Source organism: Myotis nattereri, assembly GCF_964212035.1.
Source record: "Myotis nattereri genome assembly, chromosome: 9".
Lineage (NCBI taxonomy): Eukaryota > Metazoa > Chordata > Mammalia > Chiroptera > Vespertilionidae > Myotis > Myotis nattereri.
Genome location: NC_138084.1, coordinates 42,426,020 through 42,452,119, shown reverse-complemented (window position 1 = coordinate 42,452,119; position 26,100 = coordinate 42,426,020). Strand labels below are relative to the sequence as shown.

General features: G+C 46.4%; 1 protein-coding gene across 1 annotated transcript; it reads right to left on the bottom strand.

The window, feature by feature from the left end:
• Positions 1-1,378: 1,378 nt before the first annotated feature.
• Positions 1,379-24,120, bottom strand: LOC308525489 (uncharacterized protein; the record flags this gene model as incomplete). The annotated part of the gene is made up of 11 exons (XM_081100303.1): positions 1,379-1,759; positions 1,896-2,031; positions 2,161-2,349; positions 7,535-7,695; positions 11,320-11,386; positions 11,848-11,903; positions 14,499-14,564; positions 18,206-18,466; positions 18,595-18,730; positions 18,855-19,043; positions 23,968-24,120. The coding sequence occupies 11 exons, from the start codon at positions 24,118-24,120 to the stop codon at positions 1,479-1,481; spliced, it is 1,695 nt and encodes a 564-aa protein (XP_080956429.1). The 3' UTR covers positions 1,379-1,478.
• Between the last annotated feature and the right edge of the window lie 1,980 nt (positions 24,121-26,100).

Below are 26,100 nucleotides of genomic sequence, written 5' to 3'. Positions count from 1 at the left end.
TGATGGGTGGAAGTTTTAACTGCCGGGGTGGATTTCACCAAGTTCCCTATTCCTGTCTCATAAAAGTGTGACCAGATGGAGCCTCCATCAACCTGCCTTGCTGAGTGCCCAGCAGTATCCCCCTGACAACCCACTTTTAATCACTGTAGCTTAAGCAAGAAATGTTAGTTGTGTTAAGCCACTGAGATCTCAGGGATGGTACTGTAACATAACCCAGCTTATTACAACTGCTACAAACTATACTTTTTTTAAAAAATTGTTTTATTGCTTCAAGTATTACAAAGGGTATTACATATGTCTCCTTTCTTTTTTCCGCCCTTGACAATCCCCTGGCCTCCGCTACCCACCAGTGTCTTAAGTCCATTGGTTATGCTTATATGCATGCATACAAGTCCTTCCGTTGATCTCTTACCCCCGCCCCCTTCTTGTCCCCCAACCCTTCCCAGCCTTCCCGCTGTAGTTTGACAGTTTGTTCGTGGCAGCTCTGCCTCTGTATATATTTTTGTTCATAAGTTTATAATGGCCTTTATTATCCATAAATGAGTGAGATCATGTGGTATTTTTCCTTCATTGACTGGCTTATTTCACTTAGCATAATGCTCTCCAGATCCATCCATGCTGTTGCAAATGGTAAGAGTTCCTTCTTTTTTACAGCATACGAACTATACTTAATGTGAGATCACTGCCTACATATCTGTCAAATCATTGGTTTGGAACCTGTTCTAGGACTGGGATCCAGTCCAGCTCTGCCAGAGCAGCTCAGGCCCAGCTCCTCTGGTCTGGTGTGGGTCCTGTATCCCTTTAAGATAAACACATTTACCCACTTCACAAAGGAAAGAGTGTGTTCTCAACAGCCAGATTGCCTGGAGTGCAAGCCCAGCTCTTATGCAGGGGATGGCTTTGATCATGTCCCTTAATTTATGGGCCTGTGTTCACACACGTAAAATGCAAACAATAGTATCTACACCCTATGGGAATAAATATAAAGCATTTAGGACAATGCCTGGCAGGTAGTGTTTTGAGGGTATTAGCTGTAGAGAAGTATGGCTCTTGCTGGCCCCCTTCACCTCTTCCCAGCCAGCATCCAGAACATGCTGGTCACTCCCATTCCCTCTCTTCTACTGCGCTCAGGACAGAATAGTCAACCCTGGAAGGCTTTGGTCCAATTCAAATGACAAAGTCCTGGGCCTGACTCTACAGTGAAAAATGAAATTGAAAGCTGTGAATATGTCCTTGATTAGAAGAATAGTTAAGTGTCTGGCAAATTCCTAGCAAGTGTCAGAGCTGGGAACTGACCAAGTCTCAGTCAATGGAAACAGGGAAGCAGAAGTCACATTCCTATTCAGACCCAAATAATTTGCAAGTCACCTGCGGGGTAACTAGTTTATTCAAACTGTTTGACAGAGCTCTGGCCATGGGAGCTGAGCCGTGGGGCTGAACTGCTTGGGGATGAACAGGTATCAGAAGGTAAAAGGAGCTCAGCTGAGCAGCAGGAGCAGCATTAGGGCCAGGCCAAGCAGGAGAGGCCAGGCCCCATAGAGCCCAGCTCCATTCATGGTCTCAGCATAGAACCTGGCCACCTCCTCGTTGGGGTTGCCCTGTGCCGGGTCAAACCACATCTGGATGCAGCGGCCACTGCCTCGGCTGTAGTTGCTGACTTTGTAGGAGTGACTCCAGATTTCATTGCACAGAGCAGCAGGCGTGGGGAAGTGGAAATCAAAGCGGTGGCAGGCAGCCTTCACCGGGCACTCATTAGACCCTGTGGGAGGATGGAAGGCCTTTAGCCATTGGGCCCAGAACTCTCTCTGGTTCTGCCAACTTCACAACTCTATCCCTTCATATACCCATCTCACACCCGCACTTTCCCCCTCTCGCCCCACCCACCAGGCTCTCACCTGAGGTCCAGTTCCAGCCCTTGTGCCAGTTACTCTTGCAGGTGTAGGAGGTGCGGCAGTCTTCCCACCAGCTCTCACAGTCCTCTTTGCACAGGGGCACGTCCAGGATCCGCTCTCTGCGCCAGCTCTGGTCCACCTGGGAGATGTCAGTAGGGGAAAAGGACTCAGGCTCAGGATTCTCAGTAGCCCGGCCCTAAAGAGCCCCCGAGCTGCAGAGGCAGGACGAGGAGATGTCTGGGAAGCAGGCATGGGGAGGAACTCATACCTCCTGGATCCAGGGCCCCAGGTTGGGGGAGCACTCATACAGGCAGGTGTCCTGGATGAAGTGGCGCTTGCAGGCGGGTTTCATCGGGCCGCAGTGGTCCCAGTTGAATCTGTACAGGTAGGAGACATCCTTATGGGCTTCCTGGCTGGTGTTGACAGAGCAACAGGCGTTCTTCTTCCAGGGACTGCACTGGGTGGGGAAGACACAGGACAGTCCCAGGCCCAGCACAGAATATCATCACCGGCAGCTTCTCCCATTTGAACCCTTAGTCTCCCAGTGCAGCTGGTCTTTCAGGGAAATAGTTACTGTTGGGGGGCCCTCTCTTGGGGAGATGTAGTCATTAAAAAATTAATTCAAATCTTTATTTTTGATTATTTTTTAAATATATTTTATTGATTTTTTACAGAGAGGAAGGAAGAGAGATAGAGAGCTAGAAACATCGATGGGAGAGAAACATCGATCAGCCGCCTCCTGCACATCTCCTACTGGGGATGTGCCCGCAAGCCAGGTACATGCCCTTGACCGGAATCGAACCCGGGACCCTTCAGTCCGCAGCCTGACTCTCCATCCACTGAGCCAAACTGGTTTCGGCAATTCAAATCTTTATTGAGCTTATTCTTACTCTTAACCAAACACTTTTCTAGGAACTGGGGACAAAGCAAGAAAAACTTCTCAAGGATAAATGCTTTGGAAAAAACAAAGCAGGGGAGAGGAATGGGAAATTGCAATTTTGTAGAATGGTCCAATTAAGCCTCGTTGATTTGGTAACAAAGACCAGGAGGTGAGGAAGCAAGTTAAATCAATTCTAACCCCAGAATAGTTCTAATTAAATGAATACAATGGAACCTCGGTTCTCGAACTTAATTCGTTCTGAAGCCTGTTTGAGAAACGATTGTTAGAATACCGAATCATTGTTTCCCATTAGAAATAATGTAAATTCAATTAATCCACTCCAGACCCCCAAATGATTCCCTGTTTTAAACTTTCTTATATAAAGTACATGTCTAATGTACTGCTTAATCTATAAACATTTCTTTTCTAAAATTTATCAAACCACCCCTTCTTGCACACCCTTAGCAACATCAGCACTACTTTTTTTAATTTAATTTTTTTGGCCCTAACGGGTTTGGCTCAGTGGATAGAGCCTCGGCCTGCGGACTGAAAGGTCCCAGGTTCGATTCCGGCCAAGGGCACGTACGTTGGTTGTGGGCACATCCCCAGTGGGAGATGTGCAGGAGGCAGCTGACCAATGTTTCTAACTCTCTATCCCTCTCCCTTCCTCTCTGTGAAAAATTAATAAAATATATTTTAAAAAATAAAAAATAAAAAAAATAATTTAATTTTTTTGTTGTTAATCCTCACCCCAGGATATTTTTCCTATTATTTTTTTAAATTTAATTTTATTGTTTAAAGTATTACAAATAGTAGTACATATGTCTCCTTTTTTCCCCCATTGACCTCCCCCCTGGCCTCCCCTACCCCCCATCCTCCACCCCCCCACCTCTGGCACATGTCCTCCCCTCACCTCACCCCCCCCCCCCCCCCCGCCCCAGTGTCTTGTATCTATTGGTTATGCTTATATGCATGTATATAAATTCTTTGGTTGAACTTTTACCTGCACCCCCAACCCTCCCCTGCCTTCCCGCTGGGAGTTTGACAGTCTGTTCGATGCTTCTTTGCCCCTGTATCTATTTTTGTTCATCAGTTTATAATGTTCTTTATATTCCACAAATGCTGAGAAATAAGCCAGTCAGTGAAAGATAAATACCACATGATCTCACCCATTAGTTTTTAGAGAGAGTGGAAGGGAAGGAGAGAGACAGAATGAGAGAGACCCATTGATTGGTTGCCTCCCACACGTGCCCCAACCAGGGCTGGGATCAAGCCTGCAACCATGGTCCCAGCCCTAGATCTGGAATTGAAGCTGGGACCCTTCAGTCCCTGCCTACCCCAAGCCAAGCCAGCTAGGGCTGCATTAGCATTGTTGATGGCCTTTTTATGTTTTAAAATTATGCTAATCATCATTTTCCGCCAGCAACAAAAGCATTCTTCTCTCCTTTGTTTGTTGCCTGAGAGCTGCTTTTTGTCAAGCTGAGGTATCAGCATGAAAGGGTTGTCAGGTCTCAAACTGAAGTTTGGTTCAACAACGGAGACATATTTTCAGTTGGTCTAAAACCGAATTGTTCAAGATGGGAGACGTTTGGGAAACAAAGTTTGACCGCACTCAATACATTCTTATTGAATGAATAGAACCAATGGCCTAGAATGTAGTATAAACAAAATAATAAAATGTGCACTTAAAGTATATATATAGGCTGAAAAAGTTCATGTCAATGCTGCTAGAAGTACCCAAGTTACACCACTACCTGTAGTTAGTCTGCACTGCCAGCTATTGCTAAGTCACTCACAAGCACAACTGGGACTGAGATAATTACCTGCGGATGAGATCCTAATGGACATTTACATATTGGAATGCATATTACAAGTGACTTCCCTTTGTTTTGTTTTTGTTTTTTAAATATATTTTTATTGATTTCAGAGAAGAATAGAGAGGGAGAGAGCTATAGAAACGTCAATGATGAGAGAGTACCATTGATTGGCTGCCTCCTGCACACCCACTGGGGATCAAGCCCGCAACCCAGGCATGTGCCCCTGACCAGAATCGAACTTGAGACCCTTCAGTCCAAAGGCCGATGCTCTATCCACTGAGCCAAACCAGCTATGGCCCAACCTAAACATTTTTAAAAAAAATCAATATGATGCCAACATTATAAAGAAAAAAAAAACGACAAAACCGGTTTGGCTCAGTGGATAGAGCGTCGGCCTGCGGACTGAAAGGTCCCAGGTTCGATTCCGGTCAAGGGCATGTACCTGGGTTGCGGGCACATCCCCAGTAGGAGATGTGCAGGAGGCGGCTGATCGATGTTTCTCTCCCATCGATGTTTCTAGCTCTCTATCTCTCTCCCTTCCTCTCTGTAAAAAATCAATAAAATATATTTTTTTAAAAAAAAAAGAGAGAGAAAAAACCCCAGCCCTGGCTGGTTTGGCTCAATGGATAGAGTGTTGGCCTTCAGACTGAAGGGTCTCAGGTTCGATTCTGGTCAGGGGCACATGCCTGGGCTGCAGGCTCGATCCCCATTGGGGAGCGTGCAGGAGGCAGCTAATTGATGATTCTCTCTCATCATTAATGTTCCTATCTCTTTCTCTCCCTCTTCCTTCCTCTTTGAAATTAATCCTATATAATAAAAAGGTAATATGCAAATTGACCATCATGCCCTCGCACAAGATGGCCACCCCCATGTGGTCACAAGATGGCTGCCACAAGATGTCCAGCAGGGGAGGGCAGTTAGGGGCAATCAGGCCAGCAGGGGAGGGCAGTTGGGGGTGATCAGGCCAGCAGGGAAGCAGCTAGGCATCGATCAGTCTGGCAGGGGAGTGGTTAGGGGGTGATCAGACTGGCAGGCAGAAGCAGTTAGGAGCAATCAGGCAGGCAGGCAGGCAGGCAGGTGAGCAGTTGGGATCCAGCAGTCCTGGATTGTGAGAGGGATCCCAGATTGGAGAGGGTGCAAGCTGGACTGAGGGACAGCGTGTCCCCCCCCCCCCCGCCCCAGTGCACGAATTTCATGCACCAGGCCTCTAGTAAAAATATATTTTAAAAATGTTTAGGTTGGTTCTGGTTATTAAAGGGGTGTAACATAATAATTGTCATAGGTAGACCTCCCCAGCGGAAATGTTTGCTAGATACATGAATCAAGGTGCCTCATTCCCAGCCTCATCACTGGGAGACCCTCTTTTCTTGAGCTGTTTGGGGCCGGCAGAAAAGAAGTCACTATGTGCAGTGTATACGTCATCTTCTCAGATCCTTGGAGAGGTTGTTCCCAGTCTAAACTGAAATCAAAATCAACCTCTGAGCTCTAGCCATTTTTGGCTCAATGAACAGAGCATTGTGGGCTGTGGACTGAAGTGTCCCAGGTTTGATTCTGGTCAAGGCCACGTACTTTGGTTGCAGACTCAATCCCTGGCCCTAGTCAGGCACATGCAGGAGGCAACCAATCGATGTGTCTCTCTTGCATAGATGTTTCTCTCGGTCTCTCCCCCTCCCTTCCACTCCTTCTAAAAATCAATGGGAAAATATTCTCAGGGGAGGAAAAACAACAACAAAAATCAACCCCTAGGAGGGGTCTCCCCAGTGTCACTTCCCAGGCTCCTCTCTGGCCTGCTTCCTGATTTGTGTAAGACAGAAAACCAACAGCCTAAGAAGCTGAGCTGTTGACAATGTATTGGCAACACAGGCGCAAAGTTTATGTTAAACAAATAGCTGCCAGATTAGTTTTTTTAGATTTTTAAAAAATAGATCTCTCAGATTGCTAGTCTTTTTGTTTTTTAAAGGGGGGGGGGGGGGAGAGCGAGAGATTTGTTATTCCACTTATTTACACATTCAATTGGTTGATTCTTGTATGTGCCCTGACTGAGGATGGAACTCCAAACCTTGGCATAGTACGGGGACAATGCTCCAACCAACTGTGCTACCCGGTCAGAGATTAGATTTTTATTCTGATGACAAAAATCACACAGGGAGCCCAGCCAGCATGGCTCTGTGGCTGAGTGTCGACCTGTGAACCACGAGGTCACAGTTCGATTCCTGGTCAGGGCACATGTCTGGGTTGTAGGCTTGATCCCCAGTAGGGGACATGCAGGAGGCAGCCAATTGATGATTCTCTGTCATCACTGATGTTTCTATCTCTCTCCCTCTCCTTTCCTTTCTGAAATCAACAAAAAAACTATATTTAAAAAATCACACAGGGAAGAACAAATTACAAATGACAAAATGGGGAGTGGGATGTGGGCTGGGAAATGTGGAGAATGGGTGCCCACAGTCCCTGGGATGCTTAGAATCTTAGGTTTCCTCCCAGGTCTCCCAAGTACCCTGACTGCCTCTTTAAGTCTCCCAGGGGTCCCCTGGAGCAGAGTTTAAGAACCAGCACTATAGCCTGGCCAGTTGGCTCAGTGGTTGAGCATCAACCTATGAACCAGGAGGTCACGGTTGGATTCCTGGTCAGGACATATGCCCAGGTTGCGGCCTCGATCTCCATCCGGTGTGAGGCATGCAGAAAGCAGCCGATCAGTGAGTCTCTCCCATCACTGATGTTTCTATCTCTCTCTCTCCCTCTCCCTTCCTCTCTGAAATCAATAATATATTAATGATAGAAGCTTGAAATCTTAAAAAAAAAGAACCGTCACTATAGACCAAAGTCTGTCTAGGTCCGAAAATCTGTCTCCTCAGGCATAGGGAGTGTTTAACCTTTCATTTCCGGCTTTTTTTCAACTGAGTCAGTTCCTCCCCACAGACCACCCCTCCTCCACCTCGGTCCACCTGCTCATGCAGCTTGTCCTCCGGGCTTGGCTTTTCCTTGTGGTGCTTGGCATTCATGCAGACATTGAGAAGCTCAGTCCTGGGCCCGGCTGCCCATACTTCGGCCCCCCACACCAGAAGGAGCCACAGCCGTGTTGTCATCTTCCGAGCCATGTCAGTCCCTGAAGGAAGAGCTGTAGTCAGTGACACCAAGTAAAGTGGAGGTGGGGCCTCAAGGTATATGAACAGATCCAGGTAGGTGGAGCCTCCAGGAAGTTTACACCCTACCCCCACTCCTCAGTCTTTCCGGCCTCAATGAGGGGTGGGACCAGACGCCATCTTCTGGGAGAGTTCTGGGTGGGGCCTCCCTGTCTTCTCCACGCGGTCATGAGAAACAAGTGATACATACACTAAGCCTAGGGGTGGGGTGGGAAATATGCAGAAATAGCCAGGAGATAACATAGGTCCCCAATCCCTTGTTCACAATCTTTTTTAGGATTTTATAAAAGGTAACACAAAATCAGGTAGTAGGATTTACATACACTCAGCGATCAGGCACTCACTCTGGTGAAATAGTTACACCGGTGGGATAAATAAAAACTATTGTCACCTCACATTAATTTTCAGGACAGATTTTTTTTTTACACCAAATGACTGTGTAAAAGTTTACAATATCTTCATTTTAGGGCTCCAGATAAACTGCAGACCTATGTGTTGTTTTTTTAAACAAAGCCTCGGTTCCACCTGGCCAGGTAGCTCAGATAATTAGAGCATAGTCTCCATATGCCAAGGTTGCGGATTCCATTCCGGTCAGGGCACATACAAGAACCAACCAATGAATGCACAAATAACTGGAATGACAAATCAATGTTTCTCTTTCTTTCTCTCTCAAGTAATAATAATATTATTAAAAAGTTTGCTTCTAGCTCCTTCCAGCCTATCATTTGGCCTCTCCCAGAGCCCATGTAGCCTGAGGGAGGTCGCAGGGTACAGAGGCTTGGTGGGTGGGCATTGGCAGCCGGCTGGACAGTCCCTGGGGGAGGCTCCTGAGCCTCCGACCACAGAGGTGGCCTCCACTCAGCCTTTGTGGCACCTCAGTCCTCTAGCCTCAGACACTGAGCTTTGGGAGGTAACTGTTCCCTCAGCCTCCTGGTCAGCAGATGCCTGGCCCTCCTAAAACACTCATTTCCCACAGCTCCTAAAGCTTTATGCGCCCCCTGCTCACCAAGTTGCCTCGCCTCCACATTACACCCATCTCCTGTAGAACTCAGGTGTCATGCCTGGGCCTCATGGACAGGACCTGAGTTGAGTAGCCTCTAGGCCAGGGGTGGGCAACCTTTTTGTGAGTGCGTGCCAAAACCAGCAAAATCTCTGACTCAAAATTCTTCTGCATGCCAACCCTAATTTTTTGAGAACATGTTACGCCTACTTGATATCTCTTAAGGTATACGTATGTGAAGAACCTTGAAGAAATAATAAAATTCATTCGAATGACAAAAACACAGTATATGATGATGAAAAATACATGTTTTTTTAAAATATATTTTATTGATTTTTTTACAGAGAGGAAGGGAGAGGGATAGAGAGTTAGAAACATCGATGAGAGAGAAACATCAATCAGCTGCCTCCTGCACACCTCCTACTGGGGATGTGCCCGCAACCAAGGTACATGCCCCTGACCAGAATCAAACCTGGGACCCTTCAGTCCGCAGGCTGACACTCTATCCACTGAGCCAAACGGTTAGGGCAATACATGTATTTTTTAATGTATACATGTACACTGATAGTCCGACAGAAAACTTTATGACTCCGTTTGGTATTATCAGTGGAACTTTTGCTGCTGCATCACTGATGACAGAGATTTTACATCAGGTTTATATTTCGTGACCTTCAGAGATATGCACGAGCTACTACTTTCATCTGTCGGGCTACTCCTATTACGAGACTTAACAAAATTCATCACTGAGAACAAAGATTGACAAGCGTTTGTGGATGAAATCAAAACACTGATCGGATCTAGGAAGGCAGGGAGAGTTAAGGCAGAGGCGTAGAAATTGCTCTTCCCCTCTCGTCAATCCACGTCTATGGTCTTTAAGATAACTTGTTATGTAAAATTATTTATTTATCTAAGATGCACCTACACGGAATTTATCTGAAAAATAAAAAAGTCGATATTAAGAAAAAAAAATTGTAAATGGAAGATTATAAGAGAGGGTTTCACGTGCCAGCAAAAGTTACTGGCGTGCCATGTTTGGCACGTGTGCCAGGGGTTGCCCACCCCTGCTCTAGGCTGACTCTGCCCAACAGGGCTCTGGGAAACTTGGAACTGACTTCCCACCTAGCTCTCCTCCTTCTCCTCCTCCCCACTCCTTCCCTCTGTCGACCTAAGAAACATCCAAACCTGTTGAGAATTTTGTAAGAGTTCATTTGAGTCAGAGGATATGCCTAGAAGCAAGATCTCAACAGAATGAAAAAAAATGCTTTGAAAAATAAATTCGCAGTCTTTTATGATTAAGGTGGGAAGGTAAGAAAGGTTACATGAAGGTGGAAGAAGGCAAGGTGGCGATCAGATTACCTCTTACAAACTTTAGAAGGGGGGTCTGAAAGAATTGTCAGGTATTATTAGAAGGAGGGGTCTGAAAAGTGCATTCCAGAGGGTGTTAATCTAGTTACACAGAAACAAGGAACAGATTTGCCTAAGGCAAAGATAATCTTTTTAGTAAAGAAGTTATATATGACCTGCCTAGTTAGGAATTCATCAGGTCACCCTGTGAAGTTACTTTCCAAAGAACCCCCCTGTTTTGTCCACACCCCATACCCTTCCACAACCATATTCTGCTACTCTATTTATTCCAGTGTTCATTCATGCTTTCATTTGCTAACTCATTCATTCAGGACCCAATCTGTACTCTTGGGGACCACCAGGTGATTCTTCCAATCAGGCTCCCTGGGGAAACAAAGTCTAGCAATTTAGGGCTCAGGGTTTCCGATCAGCCTGCCCACAATCCCAGCCCTCACACTCACCTCCTACTTGATCTTAGGGGGAAATAACTCAATTATCTTGAGGCTTAGTTTTCTCATCTGAGGATTACATGTCTGGGGAGGGGGCGTTATGGGGAGGAGACTCCCAACACATGATGGCCAGCTGAGCACAGATTGAGGCATCAGTTGGGCACAGTTTAAAAGATGTGCTCCAAGTCTGGGACCACCCAAGACTGACTCTGGGATCCTCAGGTCCAGAGCTCCTTCCGCTTGGGGCCCCTGTGCCTTCTCTATGCTGAGGCTGTCATGGGTGCAACTGATGTAGAGTCCTGGCAGGGGGGTGAGAAAGCCCTTTCTCCAGGTTCTGTTGGATCCCACCTGGTCAATCAGTAGCTTTTCTTACTGTGGCTGCTTTCCAGAGCCAGAGGCCTCTTCCTCTCTGAGCCTGCTCTGTCCCTCCACAAACCCTTCCTCACTTTCCTAGGCTCAGCTTCAGCTCTTGGATCAGGTGTGACCCCACCAACAACAACCATCACCCTCAACACACACACACACACACACACACACACACACACACACACACACACCAGGGCCCCAGACTTAAAGCACTGAGAGCTCGGTGCTCGGCTGAAAGGCAAGAGCTCGGGGTTCTAGTTCGGGGATGGACACTAACTTGTACTTTAACCTTGGGCAGGCCTTGCTCTGCTCTGGGCCTCCGTCTCCACTGCCAGAATCTTAGCACTTTAGGCAAAGTGGACCCTCCCAGTCTAGCAAATCCTTTAACTCATGCTGGGAGTACCTGTGATGGGTGGGGAGTGGCATACCTGGGAGTGGAGGTGGCTCTCCGTGCCGCTCAGGCGTCTGCTCTGCTTTCCAGTTCCTTGCCCTTGCCTTACTTCAGGAATGGCTGGGGTTTAGTAGCCTAGGAGACGGCAGTCCGTCAGGCAGTGGGAATGTGGCCCAGGAGCGGAGCCTGGGATCGGGCGAAGGCCACTCAGCAGTTAATTATTGTCACCAGCCAGGACTCCATGGGGGTGGGGGAGAAATAATAATAATAATAATAATAATAATAATAATCCTATATAATAAAAGGCTAATATGCAAATTGTCCCCTCGATGTGAGTTTGACAGGGAGTTTGACCAGGGGGCAGTGCCCACCCACCAACCACCCTCGGCCCCTCCCCCCTGCCGGATGATGGGCCCCAATCAGGGCAGGCTGGTTGGAACCCACCCATGCATGAATTCATGCACTGGGCCTCTAGTAACAACAACAACAGTAATAATAATAATAATAATTAATAATAATAATAATAATAATAATGGCCTAAGGCCATTCCCCAAGCCCCACTTACCCCATTTTCTTCCAAAAACTCAGATTTGATAAAACTGCAGCAGAGTTGCTGGGAACCTTTAACAGGGGTGGGGATCATCTGGTCCATGGGCCATATAAGACCCAAAAAATCATTTGGTCTGGCTCTTACCAAGGCATTAGGAGTGAGTTAATTAAATGTTTGACCAAATATAGCAGGCTAATTTTTTAGTTGATAATTTTGTTTGGTCCGCAAATGATGTTATAAATATCCAAATGGGCTTTGGCAGAAAAAAAAGGAAAGGTTCCCAGGACAGAACCAGTTGCAGGGCAAGGGCTGGAGTGCAGGCTTCTGACCTCACAGTCAGCTGTACAGAGCAAAGAGCTCCCATGTCCCCAACTTAGCCACCAACTCCTCCAACCTCATCAACCCCATACATCCTTTACCTCCAGTTGCAGCATCACAGGTGTTCACTTGATAGCCAGAGCCTCCGTTGTTCCAAAATTCCAATTCTCCTGCTATGTCCTACTCACTCACCCACCTACACAGGTACCCCTTAAAGATTTTTTTATAATGATTTGAGAGAGAGGGAGGGAGAGAGAGGGAGAGAGAGAGAGGGAGAAACAGAGAGAGAGAGAGAAACATCAATTTTGTTGTTTCACTTATTTATGCATTCATTGGTTGCTTCTTATAAGTGCCCTGACCTGGGATCAAACAGCAACCTTAGTGTATTGGGACAATGCTCTAACCAACTGAGCTTCCTGGCCCGGGTTACACAGGTATCCTTTCTACAGCATCAAAGAGTCTGGTCTAATTTAGATCCCACCATTCCCAGCCAAGGAGAGAAGCCTTCCCTTTTTCACTCCCTTAGGCTGTGGTGATATCACTGGTGGGGGAAGAGAAGAGGGAAGAGCAGACTTGGGCAGGAGGAAATACTGAGCTTGGTTTTGTCAGGGTGCCTGCGGGCCACCCAGGGGAGGGTGGTTGCAGAGGCAAAAGCCCAAGGGAAGAGTCCAGCTTGGATGCAGATGTGGGAGCCATCAGCCTGTGGATGGCAGTGGAAGTTTAGGAAAGATGGAATCCCAATACCTCCTGGAAGGCCACAGGTCTGGGTCCCTGGAGCAGGAGGGGGCCGGAGAATCAGAGGAGGCAGATGGATTTGAAAGGACTTAGCTCAGGGGTGGGCAAACTTTTTGACTCCAGGGCCACAATGGGTTCGTAAACTGGACCGGAGGGCCGGAACAAAAGCATGGATGGAGTGTTGTGTGAACTAATATAAATTCAAAGTAAACATCATTACATAAAAGGGTACGGTCTTTTTTTTTTTTTTTTTTTTTTTTTATTCATTTCAAAGGGCCGGATCCGGCCTGCGGGCCATAGTTTGCCCACGGCTGGCTTAGCTTGACACGCCCGCAGGCAGGGTAGGGGTCCAGTGGAAAACAAAGGCAGGTGGAACATAGGCAGGGCAGACACAGCAGTTTGAGCAGCCTAATCACAGAAACCAACCATGCGGGAATAACAAAATGTTTTTAGACTGGGAGTGGGAGGTATATGGAACTAGGGACGGGTTGCAACAATAAAGTGAACTAACGCATAGGAACAGGGAAAGTTCAGGTCCATTGCTGGGCAAGAACAATGGAAGGAATCAATCAGGTGGCTACACTACAGGAGTAGATATAGAGCAGGCTTGTAGCAAAAATATACCCCTAGACGACAAGGCTTCATGGGCAACCCATTATTGGTCCCCCTTCCCGTGTGAGGAGTCTGAATCTGCTTGCAATAAATTTTCCACGTTTTTGCTTAAATCTTCTGGTCTGAGATCTCATTCTTTGGCTTCAAGAGATAGGACCCCAGGACAAAAACCTCGGCTGGCCATTCCAGTTATCAGATTGTTGGAGGAAAATCAGCCAAGCTGATTTTTTTGTCCAGCCAGCCTTATCTGAATCCTGTGACAGCAGCCTGGGAGGGTTAAGCTCTCTGAAGATCTCAGCAGGCAGAGGGCCACTGGAGCCCTCAGGCTCCCTCCTGACTTCATAAGCCCAGCTCAGCCTGCTCCTGATTAGAGAATGACCAGTGAAAAGACCTCAGGATGGGACTTGCTCCTGCTCCTCATCCTCCATTCCGGCCCCAAGAGCTGATCATTTATGGGCTTTAAGCTCCTCCACCCCAGGCATGAGGTTTGGTCCCTGAGCCAGGCCCTGGGCCCTGAGGGCTTCAGAAGGGACCAGCCAATGGATGATGAGTTGAAGTGGAGCTCTAATCTGTGGGGAGTCCCTGCCCTTGTTGAGCCTCAGGCCCTTGTTCAAGGTAAGAAACAGCCAAACCTGTAGAGAATTTGTTTGCGTTTATTTGAGCCAAAACAGACAACAGTTGCTCTGCGGAATGACAGTTTTGCAGTTTCCATTATGCATTTGAAATTAAGGAGGGAAGTAAAGATGATTACGTGAAGGTGAGAGAAAGCAAGGTGGGACAGGATTACAGGACAATTAAAATAGAATTGCAGGACAGATAAGTTAAGTGGGTGGTTACCACTTATTTCAAAGGTGTATTAACCCAGTTACACAAAAACAATGGACAGAGCTTGCTTAAGGCAAAGATAAACCTTTTACTAAAATGTTATAGGCCTGGGCACAAATATCCACCATGACCCCCCCAAGTTAGGAATTTATAATCAGATCACTCTGTGAGGTTACTTTCTGTAGAATCCTTTTTTCCTTCCGCACTCTGCTCGGAATCTGGGGTCTGGGTGCTGGGGCCATCTGGACAGCAGGGGGGAACAGGTCAAGCAGTCACCTTGGAGCCAATCCCAAGAATGTCCACCTAAACTGGAAGCTTAATACCAGCAAGATTAGTCACACAAAGATAACAGGAAGTTGCTTGACCTGCACAGCTCTGGGCTCTGGGCTGGCGGGAGTGGGGGTGGGACAAACCAGAGCTTTTCCTGAGTGCCAGCCCACCACATAGGCAATGGCTGCTCACTCATCCTCACAGCTGTGGGAACGGCATTCCCAGGCAGCAAGGAGGGGTAGGATTCAGATCTGAGTGTGATTGCAAACCTGGCGTCCTTCACAAAGAAAGGAGAGCTCTGTGAGGGACTCAGGGCATCAGCCTCAGGACTGCAGATCCAGTGCTTCTTCTCCAGGCCCGTTTCTTACCCTGGCCCTCTCAACTTCCTTCTTAGCCACCTAGAAATTCTGCTTGGGCCTCTGTTACCTTTGAGCCTTTGCACTTGCTGAACCCTCTCCCTGGAGTGCTGTTCCTCCCACCATCTTCTGCTTGGCAAACATTACTCCTCTGGAAGCCTTTCCCTCACCTCTCTGGGCTTCCACAGAACTACACCACACTGGGCTTCCCAATAGCAAAGCCTTAGCAACTTGTTTTCTAATGCCTGGCCGCCATGGCTCAGTGGTTGAGCGCTGACCCATGAACCAGGAGGTCACAGTTCGATTCCTGGTCAGGGCACATGCCCAGGTTGTGGGCTTGATTCCCAGTATGGGGCGTGCAGGACCCAGCTGATCAATGATTCTCTCTCATTTCTATCTCTCTTTCCCTCTCCCTTCCTCTCTGAAATCAATAATATACACACACACACACACACACACACACACACACACACACATATATATATATATATATTTTTTTTTTTTTTTTAAATAAGAGTTATTGGTTCTCAGGTCTACCTGCCCCCACCAGACTGTGCAAGGTACTCAGTTTCCTCCCTGTTGATAGAGACAAGAAGACTGGATGCTCAGAAAGCCTCTGTTGACTGACAGTATGAGTGCACGGATTCCTTAACTTCCTGAGTATCCTCTCTGCAGGCACTGACCCAGGCTCAGGCATCTGTCACAAATGACACAGACATGGCCCCTGCTTTTAGATGTATGTTTTGTTAAGGAAAAGCCAGACACTAAACACAGCAGGTATATATCTGTACAAGGGGACTAAAGGGTTGTGATAGCCCTCACCGGTTTGGCTTAGTGGATAGAGCCTGTGGACTGAAGGGTCCCAGGTTCAATTCCGGTCAAGGCCATATACCTTGGTTGCGGGCACATCCCCAGTTGGGGGTGTGCAGGAGGCAGCTGATCGATGTTTCTCTCTCATCGATGTTTCTAACTCTCTATCCCTCTCCCTTCCTCTCTGTAAAAAATCAATAAAATATATATAATTTTTAAAAAAGGGTTGTGATAAGAAGGTTCCTCACCGTCCCTTAGCTGGTCTCTTCTGAAGCCCTGAGGGCCCAGGGCCCTGGCTCAGGGGCCAAACCTCATGCCTGGGGTAGAGGAGCTTAAAGGTGTTCAGAAGTCATTTTAGGAGGAAACTATAGGTTGAAATCTAACTGACTAGAGGGGAAAAGGCTGCAGAGGATAAAAGAACATTCTAGGAACACAAGGAGGGAATTGCTGAAGTTAAGGCCCCAAATGAAAAGTGTGAATGGAGCTCATATACGGAGGTAGAAGGGGAAATAATTTGACATGTAACCTAAGTAGAGGGTTGGCCAAGGCCTCCTATGCCATTAGAGAAGTTTGGTTTTTACAACAGATACCATCGGAAAGCATTAAAGGGTTGGTGAGGAACTGTCATATAACAAGACCTTTTAGGTGTTTGTTTTTACTTTTTTAAAAAATGTCGATTGCATAGTAGAACTGATGGCTGAAAGTGTACTGATGAAGAGGATATCTGCAGTTCTCAAAGTATCTCCCTACAACATACATATTAATTATAAAGGGGGGGGGGGAGTAGTAAAGAAACCTGGAAGATGCAATATTAACTAAAAGATCAGTTAACATCATCAGATGGGCAAACCTGACACCATGTGGCTCCTGTTATGATGCACCAAGAAGGACAGAGTATTGCTTTTGGGATATTTGTATCCAAAATGCTCAGCCTCAATCTAGTGATGAGGAAACAGATAAATTCAAAATGAGGGCTATTTTACAAAATAACTGGCCCGGCCCCAGCCAGTTTTCTCAGTGGATAGAGCATCGACCTATGGACTGAAGGGTCCCGGGTTTGATTCCAGTCAAGGGCATATGCCTGGGTTGCAGGCTCAATCCCCAGTAGGGGGTGTGCAGGAGGCAGCCAATCAGTGATTCTCTCTCATCATTGATGTTTCTATCTCTCTCCCTCTCCCTTCCTCTCTGAAATCAATAAACAATAAAATAAATAAATAAGTGGCCTGTGCTTTGCAAAATTGTCAGTGTCACAAAAGAACCTCCCTTGCTGAATTATCTATCAGTAGGTGACAGAATTAAAGGTAACATATCCATAGAATAGAATATTGTACAGCAATTAAAAAGTATGAACTAGATCTCAATAGATTAATATGGAAATATTTCAGAAACCATGTTCTCATGGTAAGGCACATGGCATATGACAACTACACCTATCAACTTAGCAGAAAATAAAAAGTTTGATGCCATACTGTGTTGACAAGGCTATGAGGAAATGGACACTCATATTTTTCTGGTGGGGGTTACATTGACACAACCCCTGTAAAGTTAAAATCCATATTAGAAAATTAGAAATCCACATACTCCTCTTCTGGAATTCAAGTATAATATTCTACTATGTACAAGATTATTCATTGTAACATTATTTGTCATTTTAAAAAATATATTTTTATTGATTTCAGAGAGGAAGCGAGAGGGAGAGAGAGATAGAAATGTCAATGATGAGAGAGAATCATGGATCGGCTGCCTCCTGCACACCTGCTACTGGGGATCCAGCCTGCAACTGGGGCATGTGCCCTGACCCCTGACAATGGGGAATCTAACCATGATCACTGGCTCATAGGTCGATGCTCAACCTTTGAGCAACACCGGCTGGGGTATTTGTTGTTTTTTAAAAAAAGAAACAATGCAGGTGTTCATTATTGAGACCCCTCCACCAATATTTCCATCCCACACCACATCTGGTAAGAGAAGGAAGGGGAAAGAAACTTGTTTCCCACCAGAAGCCTGATAAGGTCATCCATCAATTTCTGCCCACCTTCCCTCCACCAATCCCCTGGTCCCCTTGTGATGCAAGAATGATGAATTTAGCCCCAGACTAAGGGATTGATTTATACTCCCTACTTGCTGGTGAATTTCAAGCTAGTCCCAGTCCTTCTTTGGTTCTCTCAACAGGAATGATGAATCAATGAGGCATGTCCCCCTACCGCCCCCTCTACCCCAGGACTGACTCACCCCACCCTCCGCAACCCACTCATCCCCAAATTATTTACAAGACACAGGACACATGTGGATCTCTCTATTTGAATAGACTGTCACAGCATAAGAACCAGGGCATTGTGAAGTCTGCTAATTGAGAGAGCTGAGCTGGACTGAGCCCAGGTCACCCAGGGTGGGTGCAGGTAAGGAAAATGTCCAGGGATCAGTAGTGGAAGCAGTTCAGTCAAGGAGCCAGAGTTGCAGCATCAGATCCAGGCTGAGCAGGAGAGGCCCAATCCCATGGAGCATGGCCAAGGCATAGAACCTCGCCACCTCTTCATTGGGGTTGCCCTGGGCCGGCTCAAACCACATCTGGATGCAGCAGCCACTCCCTCGGCTGTGTTGGCTGACCTGGTAGGAGTGACTCCAGAGGCCCTCACACAGGGCCGCAGGAGTGGGGAAGTAGGACTCAAATGTGCGACAGACGGCCTCAGCTGGACACTTGTTAGATCCTGCAGGGGGAGAGAGGATAGACACGGACATCCAGCCCTGCTTACCTGAGAGAGATTCAGGCAATCCCAATCCTCACACCGCCTTTGCCCAAACCCCACCTCCATCTCCCCACCCACCCAGCCCTCACCTGAGGTCCAGTTCCAGCCCTTGTGCCAGTCACTCTTGCAGGTGTGGGAGGTGCGGCAGTCTTCCCACCAGCTCTCACAGTCCTCTTTGCACGGGGGCACGTTCCGGAAACGCTCTCTGCGCCAGCTGTCGTTCACCTGGGTGGGAGGTAATATGAGAAGGTTCCTCAGCCAGGCCTGTTGGCAGCCACAGCTTTGACTGAGCTGGAGGGAAGCCTGCTGGGGTGGGGCGGGGTGGGGTGGGGTGAGGACACCCCTGTACCTGCTGGATCCAGGGCCCCAGGTTGGGGGAGCACTCATAGAGACAGGTGTCCTGGATGAAGTGGCGCTTGCAGGCGGGCTCCATCTTGCCACAGTGGTCCCAGTTGAAGTTATACAGGAGGGAGGTGTCCTTGTGCAGCTCCTGGCTGGTGCTGACAGAGCAGCAGGCATTCTTCCTCCAGGGAGTGCACTGGGGGGGAGGACACAGCACTGAGTGCCCCTGCCGCCAACCTCTGCCACCTCCAGCCTCTCCCCACTTGGTTCCTGCTCTCCAGCCCCAGGCAGGTTGTTCTGGAAACGCTCACTGTGAGGACCTCTCTGTTCTTGGCCTCAGGAACTCTTATCGTGGAGGACACTCAGTTGCAACAGTGTGATTAGGGGGTTGTGGGAGCCTGGGAGAAACCCTGTCTTGGGAGGACAAAAAGCTATCATTTATACAGGCCTTAACACTTTAAAAAGTTCTTAAATTTATTCATTAAAAATGTATTACTGAGTAACTATTCTATGCCAGCCACTGTTGTAGACGGAGTACAGCAGACAAGAAAACAAACAGAAATATGTGTTCATGGATCTTATATTCTGGTCAGGGGAGACAGACAGGAAGTCACTAAAAGAGAAAAAATATGATATGAAAGGATATGATCAATTATATAGGGACGTTTACAGCAGGGAATGAGTATGTGGAGAATGAGGTGATTGTTGAAATTTAAAATACTAGTAAGGTGGTTTGAAAAGCCTCATTGCAAGGTGACATTTTCAGTAAAGGAGGAAAGACAGTGAGCAATGCAAATATATATATATATATATATATATATATATATATATATATATATATATATTGTTGTTAATCCTTACCTAAGGATATATTTTCTATTGATTTTTAGAGAGAGTGGAAGGGAGGGGGAGAGACAGAGAATGAGAAACATTGATGTGAGAGAGACACATGGATTGGTTGCCTTCCACATGGGCCCAGACTCAGGATGGAGCCTGCAACTGAGATACGTGCCCTTGATCAGAATTGAACCCGGGACCCTTCAGTTCACAGGAATAAAATATATTTTTGAATAACCATATTCTTGGCAAGAAATAAGACCTGTGTCCCCGCTGTGGTTAGGCCAGTACCAGACATAATGGGCCCACAGAAACATTTGCTAAAATAAGCAAATGAAAGACATTCATGATTTCCTAATCTAAACTGAACTTCACCTTAGAAACAGACACATCATAGTTTAGCATGTTTTTGTTGTTGTTGTTGTTTTTTTAAATATATTTTATTGATTTTTTACAGAGAGGAAGGGAGAGAGATAGAGAGCTAGAAACATCGATGAGAGAGAATCATCGATCAGCTGCCTCCTGCACATCTCCTACTGGGGATATGCCCGCAACCCAGGTACATGCCCTTGACCGGAATCGAACCTGGGACCTCTCAGTCCGCAGGCCGACGCTCTATCCACTGAGCCAAACCGGTTTCGGCAGCATGTTTTTAATATAAACCCGATTTTCCAGGACAAGAAAACCATGAAATGGAAGGCTGTACTATATGTTTTGCATTATTGGAGCTAATTACCATTTTAGAAAATGGCCTCTGCTGGTGTGGCTCAGTTGGTTGAGCATTTTCCCATGCACCAAAAGGTCACCAGTTGGATTCCCAGTCAGGGCACATATCTGGGTTGTTGTGGGCTCAACCCCATAGGGATGTGCAGGAGGCAGCAATCAATGTTCTCTCTCTCTCTCTCTCTCTCTCTCTCTCTCTCTCTCTCTCTCCCTTTCCCTTCCTTTCTCTCTAAAATCAATAAAAACATAAAAACATATAGGAAATAGTCATCAATGGCAACATGTCATAGTCTTTAAGTTGCGAATAGATTACTCCTGCATAAATCTTCATTTGCAGCTGCCCCATTCAGAGTGATTTTGTGAATAAAGAAACATATCCTGTTTCACAATGACTTCTAATGTAGCCATACCAGAGAATTGACATATGAAATGTAGGTGTTTTTTGTTGTTTTTTTTTTTAATAAATTGCTTTCTAATTGCTGCTTCTTCGCATTACAGGTAATCACGTTGGTATTTTTATTTTTATTTTTAAGTTATTTATTTATTTATTTATTTTTATTGTTTTATTGCTTAAAGTATTACAAAGAGTATTACATATGTCTCCTTTTTTCCCCCCGCCCTTGACAATCCCCTGGCCTCCCCTACCCGCCAGTGTCTTATGTCCATTGGTTATGCTTATATGCATGCATACAAGTCCTTCGGTTGATCTCTTACCCCTGCCCCCCTTCCAACCCTCCCCAGCCTTCCCGCTGTAGTTTGACAGTCTGTTAGAGGCAGCTCTGCCTCTGTATCTATTTTTGTTCATAAGTTTATAATGGTCTTTATTATCCATAAATGAGTGAGATCATGTGGTATTTTTCCTTCATTGACTGGCTTATTTCACTTAGCATAATGCTCTCCAGTTCCATCCATGCTGTTGCAAATGGTAAGAGTTCCTTCTTTTTTAGAGCAGCATAGTATTCCATCGTGTAGATGTACCACAGTTTTCTAATCCATTCATCTACTGATGGGCACTTAGGCTGTTTCCAGATCTTAGCTATGGTGAATTGTGCTGCTATGAACATATGGGTGCATATACCCTTTCTGATTGGTGTTTCTGGTTTCTTGGGATATATTCCTAGAAGTGGGATCACGGGGTCAAATGAGAGTTCCATTTTTAGTTTTTTGAGGAAACTCCATACTGTCTTCCATAGTGTCTGCACCAGTCTGCATTCCCACCAGCAGTGCACAAGTGTTCCTTTTTCTCCACATCCTCTCCAGCGCTTGTCGTTTGTTGATTTGTTGATGATAGCCATTCTGACAGGTGTGAGATGGTACCTCATTGTTGTTTTGATTTGCATCTCTCGGATGATTAGTGACTTTGAGAATGTTTTCATATGTCTCTTGGCTTTCTGAATGTCCTCTTTTGAAAGGTGTCTATTTAGGTCCTTTGCCCATTTTTTGATTGGATTGTTTATCTTCCTTTTGTTAAGTTTCATGAGATCCCTGTAAATGTTGGAAATTAAACCCTTATTGGTGATAACATTGGCAAATATGTTCTCCCATGCAGTGGGCTTTCTTGTTGTTTTGTTGATGGTTTCTTTTGCTGTGCAGAAGCTTTTTATTTTGATGTAGTCCCATTTGTTTATTTTCTCTTTAGCTTCCAATGCCCTAGGAGCTGTATCAGTGAAGAAATCGCTTCGGCATATGTCTGAGATTTTGTTGCCTTTTTGGATTCTTCTAGTATTTTTATGGTTTCCCGTCGAATATTTAAGTCCTTTATCCATTTTGAGTTTATTTTTGTGTATGGTGTAAGTTGGTGGTCTAGTTTCATTTTCTTGCATGTATCTGTCCAATTTTCCCAACACCATTTATTGAAGAGACTATCTTGGCTCCATTGTATGTTCTTGCCTCCTTTGTCAAATATTAATTGAGCATATTGGTTCGGGCCGATTTCTGGGCTCTCTATTCTATTCCATTGATCTATATGTCTGTTCCTGTGCCAGTACCAGGCTGTTTTGAGAACAGTGGCTTTGTAATACAGCTTGATATCTGGTATTGAGATCCCACCTACTTTGTTCTTTCTCAGAATCACTGCAGCTATTTGGGGTCTTTTTTTATTCCAGATGAATTTTTGGAGAGTTTGTTCTAGGTCTGTGAAATATTCCGTTGGTATTTTAATGGGAAGTGCGTTGAATTTATAGATTGCTTTGGGTAGTATGGACATTTTAATGATGTTGATTCTGCCAATCCAAGAACATGGTATGTTCTTCCATCTGTTTATGTCTTCCTCTATCTCTTTTTTCAACGTCCTGTAGTTTTCTGAGTAGAGGTCTTTTACCTCTTTAGTTAAGTTTATTCCTAGGTAGCTTAATTTTTTTGGTGCGATGGTAAATGGGATTGTTTTTTTAGTCTCTCTTTCTGTAAGTTCACTATTGGTGTATAGAAATGCCATAGATTTCTTTTTTTTTTCTTTTTTTTTTCTTTTTTTTTTTTAAATATATTTTATTTATTTTTTACAGAGAGGAAAGGAAAGGGATAGAGAGTTAGAAACATCGATGAGAGAGAAACATCGATCAGCTGCCTCCTGCACACCCCCTACTGGGGATGTGCCCGCAACCCAGGTACATGCCCTTGACCGGAATCGAACCTGGGACCTTTCAGTCCGCAGGCCGACGCTCTGTCCACCGAGCCAAACCGGTTTCGGCTAGAAATGCCATAGATTTCTTGGCGTTAATTTTGTATCCTGTTACATTGCCGAATTCATTTATTAAGTCTAATAGTTTCTTGATGGAGTCTTTAGGGTTTTTTATGTATAATATCATGTCATCTGCAAATAAGGACAGTTTTACTTCTTCTTTTCCAATCTGGATGCCTTTTATTTCTTCTTCTTGTCTAATTGCAATGATGTTGATATTTTTAAATTAAATGTGCAAATAGATTCTAGTAGCTTTGAACTTCATTCCAGGATAGAAAAGAAAGCCTAAAAAATATTTTTTTCTAAAAAGGAACTGTGGAAACTAATAGGGATGCAACCAAGTGGCATAATTTTTTATAGGATGTGTGAAGGTACTGCACCTCTGTCCTGTGTCACAGTCATAAGAGGCCTCCTCCTTTGCCCCTAGCACTCCATGGGAGGGGCACATAGTCAGAGTAGGAAAACCATCCTCCCCCAAACCCCTGGAGGTGTCTGCCCGTCCTACCCCACCACGAGGGCTAGTCATGTCCAGGTTCTCTGTGTGTCCATAGGCTCCTCTGGGCCTGTTTCCACATTTGTGTCATGAGGAAAATGTCATCTGCCTACCTCAGAGGACCACCGCACAAATGAGATCATGGACAGAAAGCACATGATACCTGGTAGGTAGGTACTCAGTAAGTGATCATGGCATGTGATTGCTGACATGGTATCCTGTTCTGAGAGGCCACCCCGAAAACCTCCTAAACCACTCCCGACCTTTACCTTCTCAGCAGTAATCAGAACATGGGGTGTCTGGCCCCTCAACCCTTCCCGCACCACCCTCAGGTCCTCTTCCCTGTCAGAACCAGTCCCCTCCCCAACCACAGCCCCACTGCAGCCATACCTGGCCATGCAGCTTGTCTTCAGGGCCTGGCTTTGTCTTGTGGTGTTTGGCGTCCATGCAGACGTTGAGCAGGTCTGTCCTGTCTCTGGCACTGCACACGGGGGCTGAAAACCAGGCCAGCAGCAGCAGAGGCGGCATCAGCTTCCAGGCCATGTCTTTCTGTCCCTGCAGAGGAAGCTGTGGTTAGGGAGAGCAAGGCCTAAGGGAGCGAGCCCATGCCGCGTGCTCCCTTCACCCCCTCCTCAGTCTCCCCATCTGCACAGTGAAGGATGGGGCCAGACCCTGTTCCTTCAGTGCTGGGTCCTGGGGCTGCCTGACACCGAGATAGATGGGTGCTCCTCACCCCATTCTTGGAGGGTTCAGAGTGAGATCTGGGGTTAGTAGGTGGGTCCTAAGGGACAGCACCCAAGTTGGAGAAGAATGCTTGAACCCACTCATTCTCTCTGGATTTTACCTTTTAAAAAAAAGTAATTAAATGGTTTAGGTCCCTACTTCCTAGAAAGGGCCAGGGACCCACAGCACCCTTATGCTGTGTTCAGCAAGGGCCCTGCCATTAGACCCTGGATCACCTGGGTTCCCATGGCAGCTTAGGAACCCTGTTTGCCTGGGGAAGGCAGTGGCCCAGCTCTGCTGAGTTCTCCACATCAGCCTGAGGATCAAGGGATGTAACACAACAGGACTGTGTTTGGTTTAATGGTACAGAAATGTAAGTAGTATTTTTTTTATCTTTAAAAAAGGAATGTTTTCATTGATTGTGAGAAAGAGGAAGGGAGAGGGAGAGAGAGAAACATCAATGTGCTACCTCCTGCACAACCCCAACTGGGGATCGATCCCACAATCCTGACCAGAATCATACAGCATCTCTTGGTGCATGGGATGATGCCCAACCAAATGAGCCACACCAGCCAGGGCAAGAGCGGTGGCTTTCAAACAGCTTTGCTCCCTCAGACTTCTTCCTTCCCCATTTCCTGAAAGCCTTTCCTCTCTCCACCCCATCAGGACTCTGGCCCCTCAGCTCTCTGAGAGCTGGACTAATGCCCCAGATCGCCACCTGACTCCTCAGAAAACAAATGCAGAGACCCTTGGACTGAGCAGAAGGACAGCATAAAAGTCTCCCGTGTTAAAGGAGCCTACCCGACAGGCACTGAGTGGCATGGGCGGCCCCTGGAAAAAGTGACAGCCCCTTGTCTGTCCAAGACTGCCCGCCACCCACCCCACCCATTACAGATCTGTTTCTTTGGGCTTAGTCGCTGAAGTACTAAGAGTTAATAGTGAAGACCCATTCCTCTCCCTCACCATTCCCTCACACAGTTGATCACCAAGCCCTGGCAAGGGTCCCTCCAAAAACCTTTCCAGAATTCACTTCCCCTGGCTCTGTGTTTGGGGTCAGTTCACTCCTCCAATTTCTCCCCCTTCAAGTCATCTTTCCCACAGGAGCCAGGGTGATCTTTCTAAAGAAAGACGTGTCCCTCCCCTACCCACACACCCACCAAGTCCCCCAGTGCCCTGTCACCCTCCCCTCCTGAGGGCATCTTGCCTGAGCCTCCTCTGCTGCTGGGAGCACACACAGCTGTGTCTGGACTGGCCTCTCTCGGGGCTGCAACAGCTCCAGGACCCTGGACTCCCCAGTGGTCTCTGTCCTCAGGGCAGGATGACTGTAGAGCTCTGAATGTGCTTACGCAGAATGTACCCTGCGGTTAGCAATTTCTGCTTCCACCTCCTTCCTTCCTTTCCAGATCCCACTGTCTTCAAGGCTCCTTTAGTCTGACAAGTTAGCCAATCTTGTTTGATTTCATCTCCCTTTTCTTTTTTTAATAAAGACTTTTAAAAAAATTATTATTTTATTGATTTCTGAGAGGAAGGAAGAGGGAGAGAGAGATAGAATAGAAACATCGATGATGAGAGAGAATCATTCATTGACTGCCTCCTGCACATCTCCTCCTCGGTATCGAGCCCACAACCCATGCATGTGTCCTTGATGGGAATAGAATCTGGGACCCTTCAGTCTGCAGGCTGACGCTCTATCCACTGAGCCAAACCGGCCAGGGCTGATTTCATGTCTTTATTTTTTAATTTGCTCATTCCAGGATCCACACATTCAGCATTCATGAAAATTTAGAGAAACACTCACCT